Raw genomic sequence first — 25,860 nt, forward strand, 5'->3', positions numbered from 1 at the left:
GTTAACATGGTTTGCATTTATTTATTATCATTTCTTTATCTGAGAGAAGTTCACAGAGATCGAGAATACACAATATCTAATAGTGTATGCAATGAGGGTAAAGAATATCCACGCCCCTCTTTTGATATTCATAAAAACATTGTATATAACGTTATTTAATAAGTATTCTCCTTTCCCATGCATGGGAAATCTATGCTGCATTTGCTGACGACTGGTTTTTTTCCTTTGACATTGCACAGGAGATCTGTCACTCATTTGTTGTATTTGAATTCTTCGTCAAAATAGAATGTATAAATACGATTGAATTGTCTCGTTTGTTTCAAGGAAACGGTTATGTGCTCCTTATCAAATTAAGTAAACCTCCAATGCAAATCGACATAATTTCAGGGTCCGGTTGCACAGAGCTCTCTTCCGTAACTCGTAACTCAATGTTATTGCAATGGACTCCTAGCTAAGCTACTATTGGATGATAAATCAATTAACCTATTTGTCGAATAGACGTACCTATTGTAATCCATCATTTTTAACCCGAGGATGGATTTTTCAGTCATAAATTTCGATGTGTACAGTTGCTAGAGTATCATTCTAACAATACAGACATGACACAAGCTGCACGTAAAATAATCGATAAATTAAAGGTAGTCCTTGCGGGTTCACATACCTACATGTACATCGCCCAGGACATTGTCATTATTTGCTTTACATCCTCCGAGCAACGTTAAAAAAATTGAAACTTGAATAATAATAAATTGATATTATGTATATGAACATGTATAAATCAGCTTGCACACAGACTACTGCAGAATGACATGTCATCCATTTGCTAGTTTAGTTTCGCTTAAACATATTTTATTCACAGAACAAAATGAAAATTGTATTGGGGACAAGTTCTTGCAACTTAGTAAACCCCTCTCCGCATAAAATATGTACAAATATACAGTTGCAAAATAGATAAATTTGCTTCAGTCAGTAAAATTCAGACTTTCCACATTTACACATCAATATGTTTGTGTAAGTTTGTTACCTTATAATTATTCCATTGTGTATATTACTACCTACTTAACCAATTGAAATATGATTCCATTAGGTTAAATATGAACAATTATGATGAAAATCGTCAATAGGATATATTACAATTAAGTACAAAACACACAGAGTATTTCTAAAATAAATAAGAAAACTAAGTTCATTCTAGTAATTAATCCTTTTCTAGACAACCATAGAAATGAAATTCCAATGCGTTTATATATACATATAATTATTCAACAATGTACGATAACGACCTCAATCCTCCCCCACACCCATACTTTAATGACGATTGTACGATAAACCCTGTATAAACTTATAAGGTTATTACAATTTACGTGAAAAGTTATTACATTTTACCGTAAGTTGAGATTATTACAATTTACGTCAATTTTTATTACAATATGCGTATTACAATTTACGTCAAATTTTATTACAACATGGGTGGTGGTGGGCAAAACATGATACAGTCCAAACAACTCCCACCCCCCAACCCCGCTACCCCTTACAGTTCATGATCAGTCCCTAAATAATATTTTGATGATTTCGGAACTCCTTTCCAAAAAAAATCATAACTGATTCCTGAGGCAGAAAGTAAATTATCCGCAGTTTCGGGACTTTTGAAAACAAGGATAAAATATACATGAATAAAGTTTTGTCTAGTTGAATCTCAACCAATGACTATCACAGTAAACGAGTTCTGCTGGAAAGTGTCGTTCAGGGCTTCTACTGGTCACCACCCATAGGCCTCCGTAGTTCCTAGTGTATACCATGAAGGTCAATTTCAACTGGTGGTTCAAGGTCACTCAGTACTTCGTAGTACCTGCGAACAGAACATTGAGTGAGTGAGTGAGTGAGTGAATCAGGGATGGTGACGTTATGTGAAATGGGGTAAGCTCGCGTCCAAGATAATTGCATTTATATAGCGACGTGCATGTACGTGTGCGTGTGTGTCTGCTCGTACTAGTCCGGACTGATGCCGATTTATAGTGCTAGCCCACTGAGATATCATGCCGCAATTTAACAAGAATAACCCACTGAGACACAGTATACAGACTCCGAGCCGACCATCCTTGTTTAAGCCCCTTAATGCCGAGCGCCAGACAGGGTAACAACAAGTACCATCTTTTGGTATGACGCGGCCGGGGATCGAACCCCGGACCTTCCGCTGACCGGGCGGACGCTCTACCACTAGACCACAGAGGCGGTGGAATGAGCGATGTAGTGAGTGAGTTTGTATTTCAGTTGTATCACGACAGACCATAGATGGTGGCCATAGTGACGAAACCTATGGTGCTGAAAACATAATAAGGGTTAATCTCGGATTCGAACCCTCGATCTTAGGCTCCTTGTACACCGAAAGGACACAACACTACAGAGCGAATTGCGGCGCCTTTGACAACTTGGCCACCCTTGTCCCCTGACAGGGCATGGAGGAAATGTACAGTGGTCACATAGGCACAGTGGAAAGTGTTTGAAATTGCTGCCTGCCCGCAAGCCAAATGCCAGTGATTATAAAGACGGTCTAGTTAAAAATTCTACTCAATATTTATTTATTTATACGAATCATCAATTCAGTTAAGGTGTCATTTAATGTTAAAGTCTGCTGTCATTTTGTTTTGAAACTGGGTCATTGCTGTATACTGATAATGACTGATATGCATGTACATGCATTATTAGCGATGCGTGTGAAAGTCAAAGAGTGAGTGAGTGGGTTGGGTTTAACGCTGCTTTTAACATTATTCCAGTTATATCGCGGCGTGTCAGCTTAATGTGGGTTTAACGCTGCTTTTAACAGTATTCCAGTTATATCGCGGCGTGTCAGTTTAATGTGGGAGGAAAGCCCGAAGTGATGCCAGTCTCAGACGTTTACCACTTCGGTGAAACCCACGAGCACAGCTATGGTGCTGACAAACCTAGAAACATAATCGGGGCGAACCGGGATTCGAACCCGCAATCATAGGCTTCTGGCGGGCCCAAGGGACGCAACTCTACACAGCGAATCGCGGTGCCTTAGACGACTGGGCCACCCGTGCCCCCGTGACAGTCATCAAGAAGAACCATCACAGACGTCAGACTAACGCATAGTACCAAGCAAACAATCAGCTTCGTACTTGTTTAGCGTGATAATCTTAAGACTATTTGTATACATATATTGTTTATGAATGTCCGAGTTTTAAGGTCAATACCAACGAACGGACGATGGACAAAGACCTACGACATGATGAACTTTTTTTTATCCATCTATCAAATAGACATGTCAATTATTTTTTCAAGACCTAGTGAGGATCCGGATTAGAACCCTATTGTATGTCATAAGATCAATGAACTGGATTCAGATCGGACTCAATGACCTGGTAGAATTGGTCATCGCACCCCAGCAACGTGGACTTTGTTCATACTATCGATCACTGGTTTGACTGTGGATTATTTACGGGTCGTCGGTATACGTCTGGAATCACACTCACTGAGGGTGTAAGCAGCGTTCATTCACTTACAATAGAGCAAGGTTCATGTACGAGGTATTCTTGTTGAGGATTCAATACTAGCTGCGCTGGAAACACTTACTTGTTCTTGAAATCCAGCACAATCGCTTTCATCTCCTTGGTTTTGGACAACTCCTCTTTCACCCTGAAATGATGAAGGCAGGGAAGGAACCGTTTAGTTCACGTCAATGAGCAGCATCGAAATACACCAAATTAGGATAATCCCCCCCCCCCACCAAAAAAAAATCAACAAAATCAAAAAAAAAAAATTAAAACAAAATTAATAAATAATTTTTTTAATTTTTTTTAAATCAATGGTGGCAAATATTTAAACGTCAGACGCGAACTTACATCGTCGGAAGTACTGATCTTGTGAACGGTGTAGTCAATCGCGTCAGGATGTTAATGCTGGTTTGGTACTAGAGTGAGTAGTGCAGGTCTCAGACATTTAACAATTTGGTGAAACCCACGAGCTAGGACATGGTGCTGAGAAATCTAGAAACATAACCGGGGCGAACTCTGCACAGCGAAATGCGGCGCTTCATATGCCTTTGGTAGGATATAGTAAGAAGATTTTACCATGCATATCTAAATGCATTTCTTTATGAAAATACAAAGTTGTCCCTTTTTCCTGTCTAACCCACATAAACATTTTAAAAACCACTGTCCTCAAAATATGCAAGTGTGGCTCACTTCACTTTCTGGGTTGTAACCTCTAAATCCACGCTGATGTCTCAGGTGAGTGAGGGTGCTGTCCCACTATTAACAGCACCTCACTCCAGGTGAAGAGAATGGTCCTTCGACCAGCAAGGAACTATGGCACATAGCTAGTGAAATAAGTGATAGCTCACCCCTTGTCTATAGACAGAGACTTCTGCCGGACAGAATCAGAGAAACTCGATAAGGACATTTGTGATTTCTGAAAAACAAAGTAGCACAATAAATCAGCTGACAGTGAGGCACGATTTGATTTTGATTTTTTTACACCAAAATGTACTTGTTCGCTAGAAATGCTTGGCGGAATTAAAATATGTCAGAAAAAAATTCTTGTTTTAAATCTGACAATCATTCTGTCAAAACATCTGATGACATCCACTACATCGCATTAAATCAACAGTGGATTCGCAATAAGATGTCAGTTGGGACAGCAATACTTTGTGGGCACGACTATCAGGAACAGACTAACGAGACACAACGTCCTGTAAGCTGGGATTGAGGGCGGTAGATATCTCTACCTGTGAGTCAGCTATCTGTCTGGACAATGCAGCCAACGCCTTCTGGATGTCCTCAAGCTTGTTGTCCACAGTCTGGAGTCGGTCTTCAGTTTCGTAATAATTCCTACAAAACAACAACGTGGTGTGGAGGAATATACATTGATGTTTCTGAAAATACGTGTTTGAAATAATCTCAGTTTGGTCATTGCCTATTGGAAGTAACTGATTGTGTTTTCAGCGGTAGAAACTAACAGGTTTGAACCACTAATCCTTATAATGATAACATAGCAAAACCTTTAAAAAGGGCAAATTTCTACCAGTCCTTATCATACCTTAACTATTGGGCAGTTTGGCAAGGACTACAGGACCAGTGCCAATTTCTAACGCTGGTGTTTTACTTTTACAGCAAGCATTCAATGAGCAGTTGACACTATCAATGTATCTGATATATATACGAGTTGGTAGGGTTTTCATATTCCAGCAATATCAGTTAAGGGAGCACCAATAACACAAATTTTCACCATTTGAGAATCGAACCTAGGTCTTCGGTAATCTTGATAAGATTTTAGTCACTGGGCTATTCCCATCGCCCAGGCACATATGATCTGAATCCAAGTGACCTGGTTGTATATGTGAGTTTGCAGCGAGCCTTGATATACCTCTACATATATGGATTTTACATACTTCGCCCATTGGTGGAAACTGTCCTGTAAAAACTTGTTCTTGGGGACACAATGTGAGGTCCAATGTTCCCTTGCCATGTTGTGAATTTGTTGAAGTTGGGCCCTGTAAGTGATAGAATGTCATTCAATTCAAGTTTCATCACACCGTGTCCTTGAATATCTGTTAGTAAAACAGCGTATTCAGTTGATAATTCAACTCACTTTTCAATCTGGTGCACCCTCTCATCCAGTCTGCCAAACGTCCTTTTCTTCCGTCTTTCATAAAAGTGTGGCACGATGTCTTTCGCTCTGTCGAACCAACGCAGATATTTCCTTTCGCTGAAGACAAGAAATGCAAAATCAGATTAGTCAAGACCCAAGCACCCCATTGGTAGTCCAAGAGGCCACTAACTTGGTAACCCCCAGTGATTCCGGGTTAGAAATTGTGTCTAGAAACCTATGCTGGTCGTAAGGGTAGGCTCAAAGGATCAGATGGTCAATGGTCAGGTTAGCAATATTCCAGCTATATGACAGCTGGAATCGCGTCTGGACCAGACAATCCAGCGATTAATATTTTCAGCAACAAGAACAGTCAATCAACCAAGTCACAGGAGCCTGACCACCCGGTCCATTAATTCGCCTCGTGGCACAGTTTGCTGTGGACCAGTTCTAACCGGACTCACCACTAGTGTGCCTCCAACCAATAAACACCCGTCTAATGCTGCCTCACCATGAACAGTTTTCGAAGCACCACGCATGCGCCTCCAGACTGACGTCATCACTTTTGGCGTAGCTGTGTGCAGCCAGCGAGCCTCCACATACCTCCAAGTCCGCCCGTATCTGAAACAGATTGTAATCCTTGTATCCTTGTGATATTAAGAAAATGCATCAATCATTAACATTCGTGTTTTACACTCGTGTCTTTCCATTTAATGCCCTTTCTTAAACATGCGTGTCATTCCGGGAAATGTCTCTTTTAAACACTCGTGTCATTCCGGGAAATGTCTCTTTTAAACACTCGTGTCATTCCGGGAAATGTCTCTTTTAAACACTCGTGTCATTCCCGGAAATGACTGTTTTAAACACTCGTGTCATTCCCGGAAATGTCTCTTTTAAACACTCGTGTCATTCCCGGAAATGACTGTTTTAAACACTCGTGTCATTCCCGGAAATGACTGTTTTAAACACTCGTGTCATTCCCGGAAATGACTGTTTTAAACACTCGTGTCATTCCAGGAAATGTCTCTTTTCAACATTTGTGTCATTCCAGGAAATGACTGTTTTAAACACTCGTGTCATTCCGAATAAAGAAGCTAAAGCGATTGTCGGACAACGGTCAAGGTCACCGTTTACCTTATCAACTGTTTGCATGATGCTGCCACTGGCGACTGATGGCCCCTGACGACCGACCAAGGTCGTGGCTAGATAATTGACGTGCTCGAACAGATCGGAGACATAGCTGTGTTTGTTACCGACACTGTCTTCCCGGTCTTTCTGCTTCCTCCTGAAACACCAAGATACCTGTACTGGGCCTAGATTTTCGAAACGATCTTAGCTAAGATAAATCTTAACAACTTACGTGGAAAGATAAGATATCTTAAGGTTAAGATAAGATAGATTTTCGAAACTATCGTAAACCTGTCGCAGATCGTTCAGAGTTACGATACCTGTCGTAACTCTGACAGAGAACTCATTTGTGTTAGAGATTGAAAAAGCGGGGTGTTTCCCAGTGACGTCACGGGGATTTCCCAGCTGCATATGCGTTCAGCATTTAACATGCGTGTTCAAGTCTGATGTTAAGTGATGTATACTGTTTATTTTTATTTTTATGTCAAAAGTCAAGTTTATATCAGTGTAAACACCAACATTATACGTGGAAACACTCAAAACAAAAATTATTCAGGAAGCAGCGCACCCACAAGCAAGTTTATATGACAATCTAAGCTTGTTAAGTTTGTTTTGTTACTTATGTATCCAATATATTTCACGAATAAACCAAGGACTTAAATACAATATCAAGCTATCAGTATTTAGATGATGAAATTATTTTTTTATCTATCTAGATCCATAATTATTTTCAAAATTTAAAAGTGACACTAATTTTCGTTCGCAAAGAGAGATAATTTAGGAATTGTCAAGTTATGTTGTCTCATGGAACACGCCACAAGTTAACGTGAACATACATATAATGTAGTCATTTTCTATCCTTTTAAATTAAGTAGAGCTAATAAACTGATTTGTCTGATTTCATTTAAATCTGGCTGAGGAACGAAATACTTTGTAATGTGTCAAATCTATTCCAGAATGTAGTTCGATGATGTTTGGCTTGTCTGACAGCATTGCTGAGGATCATTTACTAGTATTTGTCCGTTGACCCTATACGTTACAACGATTTTATTGTCTGAATGGTCTCAAGGATATCTATATTTTGTTTAAAACATAAAACGGGAAGATGTAGACTTAAATATTAAAAAGACCAAAATATTTTAAAACCGGCTTATTGAATGCAAAGATTATTGTGTTGAAAATGTGTATTTTATGTTGATCAGTAAATTTCATTCAATAAACATTTTTTTCCGCGAACATATATTTGAAAGTGAATTTTGGACAATGTGCAATCTATGCTACATTTTGACGAGAACCAGAACGAGCATGGGAACTCATTTTTTATTTGATTTGTCGATACAAAAATCTGTGCTTAACTTTTGCTGTCAAAATTTCAGTAAATTGTTATATTTATAAGGGAATACATCTGTATGCCGTTAATCACCTGTTTTCAAAGAATGCAATTGTTCGACAGACAGTTTTTAATCACTTTTTATCAAATATTTGTCTTTCAAGAGGATATAGATAACGTAGGTATTGAATTTAAAACGAAACAAATTACAATTACTTTTGCAAGAAAAATATTAGATATTGTATACAAATATTTGATCACATGTATTTCCTTGTTAAGTCAATAAATACTACACTGTATAGTTAAAATTCAATTATTAAAACCACCCGTCCCACACGATTTTAGATGTAAAAACTTATGCGAAACCTTTATGGTTGTTTTTACATATGTAGATTGATATAATTTTATAAAATGCGAAAATAAAGACTAAAGCATTGACACAAATGCGACTCAGAAAATATAACAGCAGAGCTCTGAGCTTTATGAAAACTGTACCATTGAGCAAGGTGTCCCGGGCGAATACAAAGGGAAACCACTCTCAACTAGAGTTTGAACTAAGATTAGCTCCCCCTAAACTATCAATAAGGTCACGGTCATTACTGTAGCCGCCCGACACCTTCCGTTTTTATCCTTCCCAAATTATCGAAAAGGTAACACTTCTTCAGCATGGACTCGGATAGAAAAATAATGTAAGCTATCGACTCCACAGTTATGTGTATCGCTGTCGCGATTAAGAACATTTTTGACGTGAAATCCTTGATACTTTCTTCGTGTTTTCGAAGTGTCAATTTGAATCACTCAGTTTTACAAAATGAAATGTCAATGTTTGAACGTAAAGCGGACTAGTTGTTTGGCACAATATCTATGGAAAAGTATGCCGCCATCTTGGATGAAGATAAAATAAACTTACGATAGGTATAGGGCTATCTTAGATTTACGACAAACTTAAGATATCTTAGGGCTACGATAGTTTCGAAAATGGGCTACGATAGCCTACGATTTCCTTGCGATAACTTTACGATAATCTTAGGGCTAAGATCGTTTCAAAATCTAGGCCCTGGTTTGTTTGTTTGTTGTTTAACGCCACACTCAGCAATATGTCAGCTATATGACGACGGTCTCTGTAAAATCGAGTCTGGACCTGACAATCCAGTGATTGACATTTGGAGCATGGATCTACACAATTGGGATACGATGGCATGTATCAACCAAGTCAGCGAGCATGACCACCCGATCCATAAAAAGTTGATTGTGTTCAATACAGTAAACTATGTTTATAACGAACACGCTTATAACGAACTGACCGATATAACGAACTTATTTTTTAGTCCCGGCCATTTAATGAATATATACTGTATACGCATATAACGAACTACGGTTATTACGAACTGAAATTAGTGGTCCCTTTGAGTTCGTTATAACCGTAGTTTACTGTACTATTTGTCTTATAGTAATTTAATGTTAATATTTAGATGATCTACATATATCTCTATATTCGACATAGAAAACTATAAAAGCATTAGCTGTGGCTAGAAAGGACAGTATAGAAACATTTTTTAAATGAATACTTTGTTCAGAAACATTCCCAAAATTAATAGTTTGTTGGCATTGGTAAAAAATATGAATAGTTTGTATTGTGGAAAATACATAAACGTCTACGGTTTTGTGCTAATAGTGAAATTAAAAAGAGTGTTTGATGGTGCTCAGTAAAAACAAAGTTTGTTGGATGCTTGGTAGAATAATGTATCCGTGTTGAATTAAATGTGGGTTTTGATGCATAGCTGTGGACAGGTAACTGCAAGGATACTTGGAACTATTACAACGTGATACACTAACACCAACTAACCTCAGTCTCCGTCTCACGCCAATGAAGTGTCTCTGGGCTAGTGACGTCACGTGACTGTGTCTGTGTATGAGCGCCACGTGTTCCATGAGACGCTTGGCATGCTTGAAATCTACATCCGGTTGACCAGCCGAGGACGAAAACCTGGTCGTGTCGTCTGTAATCATGTGACCGTATATGAATGGCATTGTCAAATGTTACATGTTTGAAATACTCTCCTCTAAATTTCAACCATTCAATCAGTGATGTCGGACTGATGAATATTGTAATCAATGTCAACTTAAAAACACAGTCAAAGCAAGTACTTAGGTTTCATACTCGGGAAGATTCCGGGGTAGAATAGGTCTTCAGCAACCCATGCTTGCCGTAAAAGGCGACTATGATTATCGTAAGAAGCAACTAACAGGATTGGCTGGTCAGGCTCGCTGACTTGGTTGATGCAGGTCATCGTATCCCAATTGCGTGGATCGATGCCCATGATATCCATCACTGGATTGTCTGGTCCAGACTCGATTATTTACAGACCGCCGTCATGAACAATGTAGCTGGAATATTGCTGATTGCGGCGTTAAACAACAAACAAACAAACAAACAAGCAACTAATGTTTCACCAATAAATTAAACTCAAGCATATAATTTATGAAGTAAAAAATGTGGACAAAAAGGTGTTGTTAGGAGTTTTGTTGTGGGTATGTTTCGGTCACTGGTCAAAGTATGTGTTATTCTCCTACCCTCAATCTCTGCTAGCACGGGGTCCACGTCCCGCGTGTCGTCATGCCGCGTCCTGCCTGGTAGGAGTATGACAGGTTCCTCCTGGCTCGTCCTGCGGAGCTCCTGGATGCTGTCCGTCTCCTTCACCATTTCCGTCAACAGCACATCCTCCAGCATCAGCAGCTGCTCCGTCACCAACACCCCTGTCTGACGCTCCAGCTCCTTCTGGGTGTCGCGGACACTGCGGATTGGACAACGTTAATATACACCACAGACACTTCCGTGACGGACACTGCCGATTGGACAACGTCAATATACACCACAGACACTTCAGTGTGACACTGGGGTCGACAACGTTAATATACACCACAGACACTTCAGTGACGGACACTGCCGATTGGACAACGTCAATATACACCACCGACACTTCAGTGACAGACACTGGGGTCGACAAAGTTAATATACACCACAGACACTTCCGTGACGGACACTGCCGATTGGACAACGTCAATATACACCACCGACACTTCAGTGTGACACTGGGGTCGACAACGTTAATATACACAACCAATATGTCCAGAGATAGACACTGGGGTCGCCAACGTTAACATACACGACCAATACGTCCAGTAATAGACATTTGGGTCGCCAACGTTAACATACACAACCAATACGTCCAGTAATAGACATTGGGGTCGCCAACGTTAACATACACAACCAATACGTCCAGAGATCGACACTGGGGTCGACAACGTTAAAATACACAACCAATACGTCCAGTAATAGACATTGGGGTCGCCAACGTTAACATACACAACCAATACGTCCAGAGATAGACACTGGGGTCGACAACGTTAATATATACAACCAATACGTCAGAGACGGACACTGGGGATCAACAACGTTACCATACATAACAAATACGTCAGTGACGGACACTGTGTACCGAAAACGTTGATACACACAACCAATACGTCCAGTAATAGACACTGGGGTCGACAACGTTAACATAAACAACCAATACGTCCAGTAATAGACATTGGGGTCGCCAACGTTAACATACACAACCAATACGTCAGAGATAGACACTAGCGTCGACGACGTTAAAATACACAACCAATACCTCAGAGACGGACACTGAGGGTCAATAACGTTAATATACACTACCAATCTTCGAGAAGGACAAAGGGACAACGTCAATATACAAATTTGCAAGTGTTGCCTTACCTCTGCGAGGCGTTTATGTAGAGCCTACAGAAGGGGCTGACGAAAGAGGTGGGGCTGAGAACTACGATGGCTTCCTTCTTCAGAATGCCCTCTGCGTCCTGGAAAAAGTCCTCAAACGTCCACATCTTCTTTGTGTCGGCCTCCATGAGACACACGATCATAGATGCCATGCGTTTCTTGAAGGACCTGTGGGAAAAGCAGGGAATATTCCACATGGACGGTTAGTTAATATGTCTTACACATAATTAGGAGTGAGTGAGTTGGGTTTAACGCCGCTTTTAACAGTATTCCAGTTATATCGCGGCGTGTCAGCTTAATGTGGGAGGAAAGCTCCAAGTGATGCAGGTCTTAGACGTTTACCACTTCGGTGAAACCCACAAGCACGGGTTTGGTGCTGACAAACCTACAAACATAATCGAAGGGAACCGGGATTCGAGCCCAAGATCATAGGTTTCTGGAGAAATCAAGGGGCGCAACTCTGCACAGCGAATCGCGGCGCCTTAGACGACTTGGCCACCCGTGACCACCTAGTTTCAGCCCTGGGTGATGGAGGAACGAAGTGTATACAAATCCGTGAAGAATGGACGATGAGTGTGTGTGTGTGAGTGAGTATGGTTTTACGCCGCTTTTAGCAATATTCCAGCAATATCACGGCGGGGGGCACCAGAAATGGGCTTCACACATGGTACCCATGTCGGGAATCGAACCCGGGTCTTCGGCGTTACGAGCGAACGCTTTAACCACTAGGCTACCCGACAGCCCCAATGGACGATGAAATCGGGTACAATCTACACGACTTACTGTGACATGGGGCATGTAGTGGGAAGTTCATCACACCATCTGATCTCACCGCGGTGTTTGGTCTGAACCCCTGAGATCACCCCAGCAGGCTTCTTAGCAATCATCTCAAACCTGAAAGATAAGTCCAAGGTTAAAGGTATCTTAGGGATACGAGGAGTGAGATAAGTTGAGGGGCTCACATAGAAAGTGAGTGAGTGAGTGAGTTGGGTTTAACGCCGCTTTTAACAGTATTCCAGTTATATTGCGGCGTGTCAGCTTAATGTGGGAGGAAAGCCCCAAATGATGCAGGTCTTAGACGTTTACCACTTCGGTGAAACCCACGAGCACGGGTATGGTGCTGACAAACCTAAAAACATAATCGGGGCGAACCGGGATTCGAACCCACAATCATAGGTTTTTGGCGTGCCCAAGGGAAGCAACTCTGCACAGCGAATCGCGGCGCCATAGACGACTGAGCCACCCGTGCCCCCTCAAATAGAAAGACTTAGCCTAGAGACATTTAAATGATATTTCTTTTTCCACTTAATCCCCTTCCACGTAGGGATTCTAGTTTTGTAGAAATCCTTTAGGATATCCATCGTTAAAGTCGAAGTGGGTTGTAATTGCTTCAAACGTGCAACATAGTATACTCCGCTTCTTGTCTGGCCCTTTGGAAGATAGTCCATCATGACGACACTCTCGGCATACCAGCGCCCGGGCCAAAAGACTTAACTGTTTGCAATCCCTTCTACGCGAGGCTAAGAACTCATCAATCAACCCACGTGGAACTGTTATGCTACCGAAGTATGGCCAGGACCACCAGATCACACATATTCAGACAGAGTTGAGTTGAAATTGTGTTTAACGTCGCGTCCAAGATTATTGCACTTATATAGCGACGTGCATGCACGTGTGTGTGTGTCTGCTTGTACTAGTCCGGTCTAATGCTGATTCATAGTGCTAGAACACTGAGATACCATGCCGCAGTTTAACATGAATACCCAACTCAGACACAGTATACCGACTCCGAGCCGACCAGTCCTTGTTTTAGCCCCTAAATGCCGAGCGCCAGACAGGATAACAACAAGTACCATCTTTTAACATCTTTTGGTATAATTCAGACAGTGAACACTAACATGGTTTGTCTATGCCAGGAAACGAACTCAGGCAATGTCTTGTTTTAACGATGACGCATTTCGCCGACAGGCAGTTGCTATTCATTATTTAGGCCATGAAATGTATAAAGTTAGATAAAAAAGATACTGACGTAAAAATGTAACAACTGTCAAGAAAAACTGAGTTGAACCTAGCGTTCAGCGTATATGCTGTGTTAAATATGTTGTTTAATTCGAAAAATCAATAACACATTAAAAGGATATTTACTTCTGATACCGATCTGAAATAAACAGAAACAATTGTTTCATCTATTGTTTAACTCACATAGTCAGTTTGTCGGCCCTGCCGTGGTGGGGCCGGAAGGGCACGCGGCCAGTGGCGGAGTGATACAGTGTGGCCCCAAGGCTCCACAGGTCGACAGACTGGTCGAACTGGCGGTCCCGGCCCCTCTCCAGGAAGGCAGCTTTGTAAATATCTGGGTGCTGGAATACAAGGTTGGGTGAAATGGGGCTTTAGTGAGTGAGTATGGTTTTACGCCGCTTTCAGCAATATTCCTGCAATATCACAGCGGGGGACACCAGAAATGGGCTTCACACATTGTAGCCATGTCGGGAATCGAACCCGGGTCTTCGGCGTGACGCTTTACCCACAGGTTACCCGACCGCACCAAATGGGGCTTCACCTCGCGTTCAAGATTATTGTACTTACATAACGATGGGTGCGTGTTTACGTATGTGTGGGGCGCTCGATCTGTGAGACCACGGAGGCGGGAGAATACAAGATCCATGATCTATCGACTTTATTCCGACAAGTAGATACTCGACTCTCTGCGTCCTGTTTACGTTCTGTTTCAAACAAAAACTACCTCTATTTGACTACATTCTACAAATAAAAGCTTAGTTTGATGGGTTCCTTGTGGATGGCCAATGTTTGTTGGAAGAGACGAACAAAACGAGGACCAGGGACCCGTTCCACAAAGTGGTCGTAGCGCTACGTCGTAAGTCCATGTTAAAGTATGGGAGTTACGATGACCTAGCGCTACGATCGCTTTGTAGAACGGACCCCTTGCATGTGACGCGGCGGACCAGCCTGGTGCCGTTGCGCAAAATAACCTTAGCTCTACGACTGTCGTAAGTCTATGTTAAGGTATGGGAGTTACAATCACCTAAGTGCTAAGATCGCTTTGTACAACATCATCCTGGAATATAACGTTGACGACCGGGTGTATGACGTTGTCGACATAGTAAAGAATTACCGATTCCAAATTGGGTTCAAGACGTACCAAGTATTCTTCCGTTCCCACAAGAGACTGGAAACATTCGTCCGGCATCAATGGCTTTGCCGTACCAAAATCTGATAGTTTGTACAGAGAGCTGAAAAACACACAGACAATGTGACTTATTTTAATATAAAAAAACTACGAAACATTGACACCTCGTTCATCCATACGTCATCATTCACACCGTCTGGATTAACGAATTCCCGGATTAACACAACATGGGTATGGAGTAATGTCCCTTTGAATGGATCTTCCAAACAGTACTCTTTCGTTAAGTGACGTTTCCGGATTAAAGGGGTTTCACTGTACCCCGTGCATATGTTATAATTTGTCCTACTATATGTCCATACTAGTGGGTCCGTATTCTATAACAATTTATTCATATTACATTCAACCCATATTCCTAATGGGTGTTGAAACAAATAGTATTACAAACCTGACAGTGACGTACTGATATTTCTAAATGAATCAAGATCATGACGTCACTAAATTATCTAATGTGGTTACCAACACTTTAATGAGGTGAGGTGAAATAGGGTTCAACGTCGCTTTCAAGATTATTTCACGCATGCACGTGTGTGTGGCTGCTTGTACCAGTCCGGACTGATGCTGGTTTTCTTGTTCAACCCTACTGAGCTACGAGTCGGCAGTTTATTATGGATGACCAACTCAGACACATTATACTGACTCGTAGCCGCCGGTCCTTGTTTCATCGCGTCATCCAAAATATGTTACACGATTGCACGTGTTACCCCGCCTGCAACAAGTACATCATCAAACATATTTTGGTATTAGGGGATAAACAAGCTGGACCGGGGGATCGAACCCTCCATCTCTGGGCAGACACTCTTTCCACTAGACCACGGAGGCGGTTGCAGTCACCTTGGTTGAATGAGCAGTTAAAGTAAGATGTTCTCTGACGTTTCCAGAAGCAATCGTTAACAAATATTATTTCATTTTTGTCAACTGCCATGATATATATCGTGTGTCTGACCAAGAGCACCCTGTCCTCGGTTAAAGGGCATATGTCTCGGTGTCCAGAGTCAGACGTCCGGACTCGCAAAGGTCCGAACGGTCCAATATTTATCTCCCCGAATGATCCTCCAGTGTGTATTACCTTCCGTCCTCGGATATGCATCGGAGGATATTGGCCGGCTTGATGTCTCTGTGAATGAATCCCTTCTCGCGGTAGTGCTTCATGCCATCCACTGTACGGGATGTTCAAACAAAATATACATGTATACTGAATGCGTTTGTTCACATAATATCAGAATGTCTTACAATGTCTTCAAAGCTGTTTACAGAATTAAGTCTCCATCTCAGGGGGTGTACTGTAATGTTATTTTTACATCTTGAAACATATTTCAATTTAGATAATTCAGAGCCATACAGTTCACTAAATATCAGTTCTCAATGGCTAAATACCAAACGTTCCACAGATCACAAGTGTCTAATCATTTACAATTAACACTATGTACCATGTAACAAATGTTATATTTGGGATAATACTTTCCTAGTAAAGCACAGATTCTCGTACTTTCTTTCGTCCCGTCCGGGATTCGAACCCACACTGCAAGAGTGCGGCACCTAATCGCCAGCACACAAATTAAAGTCAGCGATCTAACACACTCAGCCACCAAGACTTCCAAAAGAAATGAAAGTCCGACAACTGGCAGTCTACTTCAACCAAAAAAATAGAATATGAGAATATGTACTTTACTAAGAAAGTGTTATCCCAAGTATAAGATTTGTCACATTTGACCACTTTTGAATGTTTAGTATGTACCATGTGTCGCCATATTATAAAAATAATGATGTTCTACATTGCTCAAGGGGGCACGGGTGGCCCAGACGTCTAAGGCTATTAGCTGTGCAGAGTTGCGTCCCTTGGGCACGCCAGATACCTATGATTGTGGGTTCGAATCCCGGTTCGCCCCAATTATGTTTCTAGGTTTATCAGCACCATATCCGTGCTCGTGGGTTTCACCGAAGTGGTAAACGCCTGAGACCTGCATCACTACGGGCTTTCCTCCCACATTAAGCTGACACACCGTGATATAACTGGAATACTGTTAAAAGCGGTTTTTAAAAACTCAACTCATTCACTCACTCACATTGCTCAGCCTGGAGCGTTAAAGTTTTCCAAAACGTACAGAGAGTAGTACAACCTTTTCGCAAATAACACGAACTTGTGTGGAATAGAAACACCATACCTGAGACCATATCACAAAGAAATGCAATCACTGACAATGTGATTCATAATTGAGCGAAGATGACGGACTAGAGTACAAGTCTTGAGTTAGTGAGTGAGTGAGCGAGTATGGTTTCTACGCCGCTTTTAGCAATATTCCAGCAATATCACGGCGGGGAACACCAGAAATGGGCTTCACACATTGTACCCATGTCAGGAATCGAACCCGGGTTTTCGGCGTGACGAGCGAACGCTTTAACCACTAGGCTACCCGACCGCCCCACAAGTCTTGAGAGATTACAGGCGAGGATGTAGGTATAGGGTTGTACACACCGAGATGACGGAGCAACAGCAGGTATTCCTCCTCATCCAGTCCATAGGCGTTCTCGGGTCTGTTGAGATGGTCCAGCAGACTCCCTCCATCACAGAACTCTGTGACCACCACCAAGCGTCTGGACCCGATCTACAACAATTTCATCCTTAACATGCCGCATTTTAAACATTTATTTATGTAAATGATATTCAAAAACATGTTTGTTTGTCGTTTAACGCTGCACACGGGAATATTCCTGCTAATATTTGGAATCTACATGTTGTTAAAATGCTAATTTGAACGTGAAAAATGAAACTGTTCCGTTTTCCAGGTTTCAATTGAAAATTAATATCCGCCAGTGATATCTGTTTCTAACATCAGTGTTCTTTCACACCGAAGTTAATTGTTATTTTGTTTTGTTTAACGCCGCACTCAGCAGTATTCCAGTTATATGACGGCGGTCTGTAAATAAGTAAGTCTGGACCAGACAATCCAGTGATTGACATCATCAGCATGGATTTAATAACTTGGATACGGTGAATAATGCATTCTGTTCTTAAAGTTTCAGGCAAAATATATGGATAAAATCATACATATTCATCAACGAAACACGTAGTTTAAATGTCAGCCCGCCCTTACAATAACACTGTTCGTAATGTACAGTTATTTCGACAGCAGGTACCCAACAAGGAAAAGAATACTGTGAGTGTCAATCAATTAAATCCAGGGGCTCCGACAAGTAGGTCAAATATACCGCGGGCTTGTGGAATTTTTATTATGTGATTGACTTTGAAAGACGTTTGCATTATCTTGACACAGCTCCAGAGATTTAAGAAAGACTTCCAGCTTTGCGATCCTCATATCTTTCATTTATTGCGCACATGGGAGAAGGAGGACGCAATTTGGATGCTGAGTTAATCTCGTCGTGGCGTATGACTGTTGTGAGTGAGTGAGTTGGGTTTAACGCCGCTTTTAACAGTATTCCAGTTATATCACGGTGTGTCAGCTTAATGTGGGAGGAAAGCCCCAAGTGATGCAGGTCTCAGACGTTTACCGCCTCGTTGAAACCCATGAGCACGGGTATGGTGCTGACAAACCTAGAAACATCATCGGGGCGAACCGGGATTCGAACCCACAATTATAGGTTTCATAGGCCCCGTATAACTGTCGTGATCTCGAGTGGTTACGCATGGTCTAAGGCTGCTTTTGAACACTATTTTAGTTTATGATGAGGTCGTTAACGTTTATTTCTTTAATGAAGGGGGCACGGGTGGCCCAGTCGTCTAACGCGCCTCAATTCGATGTGCAGAGTTGCGTCCCTTGGGCACGCCAGAAACCTTCGAATGAGTACGAATCCCAGGTCGCCCCGATTATGTTTCTAACTTTGTCAGCACTATACCCGTCCTCGTGGGTTTCACCAAAGTGGTAAACGTCTAAGACCTTAGACCTTTCCTCCCACTTCAATCTGGCACGCCGTAAAATCACTGAAATATTGTTCAAAGTGAGACTCAGTCACTCACTCAGTCACTCCTTGGTGAGGGCCACGAACACAGCCCCGCTAACAAACGACCAATCAACATAGGGGTGAATCGGTGATTCCAACCCTGGGCCCCGTTCCACAAAGCGATCTTAGCGCTACGATTGTCGTAAGTCAGTGTTAAAGAATGGGAGTTACGATCGACTTAGCACTAAGATCGCTTTGTGGAACGGGGCCCTGATCTTTAAGACCTGGCGCAACTCGGCACAACCAATTACTGCACCTTAGTCGACTTGGTCCCTCGAATGAAAGAAACATGCTGTTTGTTGTGTAGTTGTTTTTTGTTTCGATTGTACGTGTGTCTGTGCACATTTGATCAGTGTTGTTAGATTATCCAGGCGGCCTACTTCTGCTATCACCAGGAAGGTGTTTCTCCGCATGTCAAGTACACGGATCAGTGGGTATTTAAATGTATTGCATGCGTAGGCACTAGTAAGGTCAAGGCCGTTCCCGGAGCAGCATTGCTAAACCCGGAACAGGGGAGTAAACAATGACAGAAGTAAATTTTTGAAAACTGATTATGTAAATAGACCCAAACGTCTGATAATTATCGACACAAATGTTTATCCTTATAACCAGTAACCAGATCACGAAACACGAAGAAAACATGTTTATCTTGTAGACTGCATAGAGTGAGGTGACGGAATTTGTTTATCATGTGGGAATGGCTGTGTTGGCGGTCTGTTGAAAGTGACAGTCAACATTCAAAGAGTGACACATTTCTGTGTCGAATCTGTGATTATGAAGGAATCTACCGACAGCCATAAAACCCCATACTAGCCTTCTACTGTCGGTGCATTTTGGGTTTTAAGCATTTAAGTGAACATGCATGATGCGACTTCTTTACTTGCCAGGTTTACATCTGCTGTCAAAACATTTCACAATTGTGGAATGATTTTCTGATAACATTTTACCCACAGAGTCTGAGGTGAGGTGAGGTGAGGTGAGGTTCAACGGTGACATGACATGATTGGTTTGGTTTTGTTTGTTGTTTAACGCCGCACTCAGCAATATTCCAGCTATATGACGGCGGTCTGTAAATAATCGAGTCTGGACCAGACATGAGCTGAAGTTAGACGGGGGTTTAACGTTGTGTTCAGGATTATTGCACGTATGAGGCGACATGCTTGCACATTTGTGTGTGTGTGTGTGTGTGTGTGTGTGTGTGTGTGTGTGCGTGCGTGTTCGCTTGTATAAGTCCGGTCAGTGCTAGCCAACTGACATACCATGCAGATTAACACTGATACCCAACTCTGACACAGTATACTGACTCCGAGTCGACCAGTCCTTGTTTTATCTCCTTAATGCTGTGCGCCAGGCAGGGTAACAACAAAAACTGTTTTAACGTCTTTGGGTTTGACGCGGCCGTGAATCGAACCACCAACCTTCCGCTTCCGGGCATTCGCTTCATCCACTAGACCACTGAGGTGGTCTCATAGGAAGCTAAATGAACCCTAAACCCGCCGGACAATCGGGAGATTACCTAAGGAGGTAAACCAGCTACCAGAATGTTTTGGGTCACTGCTTCAAGACATATGTGATAGGAAGAGCCGAGCAATTGTTTTATTTTTCACACATGCTTTTCAGCGCATACAGTATGTCCAGCTAACGTTTTTGTTAAAAAAAAACACCTGGATGCTACATTCTCTTTTTTTGGATACATATATCATAAATGCCATACTTTGACTCGTTAAAAGTCATATTTGTTGTAGTTTGACGATTCTATGTGAACAATGCCTAGCAGAACAGAAAATAAAAACATTTTCTGCGCATATTATTCGACCCCCCCCCCCCCCCCCCCCCAAAAAAAAAAAAGAATAAAAAAGAGAGAAAGATAAATAAAACCACACCAAAAACAACAACAGACAAACAAACAAACAAAACAAAAAAAACAAACAAAAACAAAACAAAAACAACAAAACTTAATCCGCTAGAGGGGCGTGCGCATTATACTTGGGTGCGCACTATACTCAAGGAAAATAGAGTACTTTCTGGAACAATTTTCCTCTGAATACAAAAAACTTTCTCCCCAATAAAAATAAATACATTGTGTTCCCACCTCCTCCTCACAGCCGTAGTATTTGATGATGTTTCTGTGATCCAGCTGCTTCAAAGCTTGTATCTCCCGGCCAATGTCGCCATCTGTCCTCGGCCCGAACACCTTCAATGCCCGGATGTCGCCTGACTGAAACAAATCATACATTTGATAAACACTGACCATTTGATGAATGGAATATATACCCACTTATACAATAATTCATGATGTCACACGGGAACATGAATGGATAATTGGTATATACTTTGACTTGAACCATGGGTTGAACTTAATAAGAATTATTTTACTTCAATGTCACTTTCGTGGATGAATACTTTAGTCATATACTGGTTTAAGTGTGCACCCCCAGAAACGAAACATATTGAAGCCAATTCAAATAAATGGTTAAGTCAACAACAATATCTTCACAGAATGCTTATTTTAATCATTAACACGAAGCATAAACACGAAAGAAGTGACATCGTTTAGCGCAAGAAACAAATAAAACACCGTTATTCAGCTGGACCGATACCCGTGAAAATCCGGGGTAGAATAGGTCTTCAGCAACCCATGCTTGCCGTAAAAGGCAACTATGCTTGTCAAAAGAGGCGACGAACGGGATTGGGTGGTCAGGCTCGCTGACTTGGTTGATGCATGTCATCGTATCCCAGTGGCTTGGATCGATGTTCATGATGACAGTAGGGTACAAAATCACTGGATTGTCTGGTCCAGACTCTATTATTTACAGACCGCCGTCACATTGCTGGAATATTGCTGAGTGCGGTGCGGCGTTAAACAACAAACAAACAAATTATATAGTCCAAAAGGGGCTCACAGTGCATTTGAGTCCATTCTAAATAAGTACTCTCGTGGGAGCAGTGTTTTGCATCCGGTAAAACCATGGGAATGTGACCTCTCCATACATACAGTGACGAAATTGTATTAATCATCACATTATCATAATATTCCAATCACATTATTTTTTATGTGTATCATTGTTCATATTTGTAATACACGACCACATGTGGCCTAAATGACCTTATTATAAATACACTAATACACAAAGTCATCAATATATATACATATATATATTGCAATAATGTAATTTTAATGTCAATTAACTCAAATTGGAGACTTCAGTTGACTAACTTTATTTTACTTCACATGTTGATTTAGGATTGAATGTAAAATATCCTTTACTAAAACATGCATATTGAGAGAGAGAGAGAGAGAGAGAGAGAGAGAGAGAGAGAGAGAGAGAGAGAGAGAGAGAGAGAGATATTTCCTAACAAGAGACATATATTCATCTCATATCCTAGTGTCCTAAACATATTGTTTATTACAATCGATCTTTCATAAGAATAATTCACTGGATTTACTGAATTCACATATACATAATATTCAAATCAACTTATTTTCATATCTTGCTACATATTTACGTAATACCTTTTATAATATATATATAAACACAGCCCCTGAAAGTAATACAAAATGATGTTTTTTCCTTGTATACAGCGTGTATGTCACGTGTTGTTTTCATGGTCGGGGACCGGCTGTTTGCTTCCGACCATTGTTACACACATACACTCATAACAATTAGGCCCGGATCAGTAGTTCCTCGTCCACTTTCTAAAAATAATTATTAGACAAGACAGTTTTGTTTTCACACGCTTTAAAGAAAAAAAAAGACCAAATGACGATAGGAACTGTGACACTTTACACTTGTCAGAGGGGTACACAAAGTACGTGATCTGGACTTACAGCTCTCGTACATACATTTCGTAGAAGCCTCGGTGGCCGAGTAGATTAGATCGCTGACTTGTGTGCCAGTGATTATGAGAGTGTGGGTTCGAATCCCGGATGGGCCTAAAATCCTAAAAGTCCTTGAATTTGGCGGTGAGGTAGCCTTGTGGTTAAAGAGTTCGCTCGTCGCGCCGAAGATCCCGGTTCGATTCCCGACATGGGTACAATGTGTGAAGCCCATTTCTGGTGTCCCCCGCCGTGATATTGCTGGAATATTGCTGAAAGCGGCGTAAAAGCATACTCACTCACTAGTACTTTACTAAAAATGTGTTATCCTAAATCTAACAGTTGTAATATGACCAAATTGATCATTTTCTGACACAATTACTTGAACTGAGTCTGACACTAAACAAAGTTATAGGAGAGACGATCTATTAAGAGGACGTGGAAGTAACTACACACATGATAATGCCACTCCTCGTGCGTATTATAGTTTGTGTCTGGACTGTTGACTCTATAGGTGTGTGCATCTCACCCAAATATAAACATTACGATTAGTTTGAGACAAATAGTATTGTACGTGAGTGAGTGAGTATGGTTTTACGCCGCTTTTAGCAATATTCCTGCAATATCACGGCGGGGGACACCAGAAATGGGCTTCACACATTGTACCCATGTCGGGAATCGAACCCGGGTCTTCGGCGTGACGAGCGAACGCTTTAACCACCAGGCTATCCGACCGCCCAGTATTGTACGTAACCAACGTTTTGTAGATGTGCCAGTTTGTTCTACCGCGTGAGATTGACGTGCTTATATAAACAAATTATGTTCATTATCCAGTGGTCAAAGTGTTCGCTCGTCACGCCGAAGACCCTGGTTCGATTCCCGACACGGGTACAATGAGTGAAGCCCATTTCCTGTGTCCCCCGCTGTGATATTGCTAAAACGGCGTAAAACATTACTCACACATCCATTCCCTGTTTCACGCCCTTAGTTATTATTATATTATATTATCATATTATGGTTTGCTGCACGCGTTTTCTAATCATAACTGCTTAAATGTGCTTTGAGGATGTTTGATCTTATTTTAACCCCCGTAACTGGATCAGTGTGAACTTGATTTTCATTCTCATCTCCCTGGGGAGTATACAACCCAAGCAGTCTGTGTGGAGCCAGAAGGTTAAGTCACATTACAATCTTCTCCTATCGGGTACCCATTTACCGGGTGCTCAGAGGCAGATTTCGAAAAGTGAACTCCTTAAGGAGGCACCAAGTAACCTGTCTTTCAACGTGGGCAGGGCCGAAGCCCTCTTTTGTTTGTTGTTTAACGCCGCACACAGCAATATTCCAGCTATATGACGGCGGTCTGCAAATAATCGAGTCTGGACCAGCCAATCCAGTGATTGACATCATGCGCATCGATCCATGCAGTTGGGATCGATGACATGTATCAACCAAGTCAGCGAGCCTGACCACCCGACCCCGTTAGTCGCCTTTTACGACAAGCATAGTGGCCTTTTACGGCAAGTATTGGTTGCTGAAGACCTATTCTACCCCGGAATCTTCACGGAGCCCTCTTTTGTATTCTGTATCGAGATAAGATTTTTTGTCAGCTGCAAAATAAGATATTTTTATTTCATTTAAATCTACGAGCCTGAACTTTTAAAAAGAAAAACACATTGCAACAATGTAATTTTTGTGACAGGCAATTTCTTTTTCTTCAACTGCCGGAAGCATAATTATTTTTTATAAGTATTTTCGGAGACAACTTACTTATTTCGATAAACCAGCTGGTTACATCCCCATGAAATACAATCCTATCGTAAATCTAAAAAAAATTAAAAAGACTATCGATCATCGATGGAAGTTGCCGACCCTGTCATATTATATACCCTATGAAGTTGCATACCCTATGAACGTTGCATACGTTGAAAGATTGCTCAATGAATTTTGTCAGTTGTTGTCTAGATGTGATACGCATATCAAACACAATCTATGCTCCGATATATCATATCACATGCCACGGCATGTTGATATCACTGTTACCGTGAACTGAAGTATAAAATATCACTTATCAGGGTCAAGTACATACTATCCCCCTGTTCAATCTGTATCCATTCGGAGCATCGCCTGCCCGTACCTGATAGATCTATATTTACTAAAACGTTCGTAGCTGAACATACAATGTATGAATATTTATATATATTACTAATGAACCCTATGAGGTGTGGGATTTGAAGCTGAGGGTGTTCGTTGTATCGCTTGGGAAGGGACAGATACTGACGCGACCGTATGCTAATACTACCGGATAGTGTCATCAACACAACGCATATTTCCCCACCGGGTTGACAGTGACAGAAACAATTGTTAAGTCACCAAAACACAACAAGAAAGTAGATCGTGATTAGTTAATGCATAAATGTTCAATAAATAATAAAATGGCTTCAATAGTTTAAGGACGACAAACCGAAAGTAAAAGCTACAATTCAACCCGGAAACACTATATGGTCGTTACACAACACAGGCTGTAAACATGGTGACTGACAATAGGAATTAAGTACACTGTTCACAGACATCACTTGTAAATATTTACCTTAGAGATACCTTTGTAAACTTCACAAGTCGCTCCAATTCCTAAACAATCATCTGTAGAATAGGAATGGTTCAAAGTTGACCGTACATTCGCCATTGCTGGTAGTTTTTAGTGTAACGACGGCCATTCAGGGGAGGTAATGTTCAACGTATTACGAGCAAATCTATTTTTAACTTGTGTATTCCCGAGACTGCGATCTTATCGAACTAGTCCGGGGGCGGTTCGTGCGTCAGTTGTCAGTATGCGTATCGCATTGTTTAGAACTATCACATGAAAGTAGAAGTGAACTGATATTTGTAGATACGAGGACGAAATTACCAACATATTTAATGCGTCAGGGACTGTATAGATCACATTGATACCTTATCAGCAGTGTTCGAGGAAGACTTTCCTTTGATATTGTGCTAACTGGCTTTTTTTGTTTCTT

At 41.4% G+C, this 25,860-nt stretch overlaps 1 protein-coding gene across 1 annotated transcript; it reads right to left on the reverse strand.

Annotated features, from left to right (window-relative positions):
• Positions 1–1,423: 1,423 nt before the first annotated feature.
• On the reverse strand, positions 1,424–25,589 carry LOC124120668 (serine/threonine-protein kinase TBK1-like). The gene is made up of 18 exons (XM_046483545.2): positions 25,434–25,589; positions 21,122–21,247; positions 17,546–17,675; positions 16,139–16,229; positions 15,025–15,115; positions 14,067–14,224; positions 12,648–12,758; positions 11,847–12,032; positions 10,640–10,860; positions 9,912–10,065; positions 6,742–6,892; positions 6,119–6,228; positions 5,611–5,727; positions 5,411–5,512; positions 4,748–4,850; positions 4,364–4,431; positions 3,595–3,657; positions 1,424–1,849 (listed from the first exon to the last, which is right to left on the reverse strand). Exons 1-18 carry the CDS (start codon positions 25,527–25,529, stop codon positions 1,786–1,788), a joined length of 2,142 nt encoding a protein of 713 aa, XP_046339501.2. The 5' UTR covers positions 25,530–25,589; the 3' UTR covers positions 1,424–1,785.
• Positions 25,590–25,860: the final 271 nt, after the last annotated feature.

The sequence above is a fragment of the Haliotis rufescens genome, unplaced genomic scaffold, assembly GCF_023055435.1.
Source record: "Haliotis rufescens isolate VD_foot unplaced genomic scaffold, xgHalRufe1.0.p SCAF_16, whole genome shotgun sequence".
NCBI classification, from domain to species: domain Eukaryota; kingdom Metazoa; phylum Mollusca; class Gastropoda; order Lepetellida; family Haliotidae; genus Haliotis; species Haliotis rufescens.

Coding starts and splice junctions, on each gene's coding strand:
- LOC124120668 (XM_046483545.2), bottom strand. CDS start 25,529: ATGGCGAATGTACGGTCAACTTTGAACCATTCCTATTCTACAGATGAT. Junction 21,248..25,433: donor TTTACAAAGGTATCTCTAAG/GTAAATATTTAC, acceptor GATTTGTTTCAG/TCAGGCGACATCCGGGCATT. Junction 1,850..3,594: donor GTGCTGGATTTCAAGAACAA/GTAAGTGTTTCC, acceptor TTCTGTTCGCAG/GTACTACGAAGTACTGAGTG.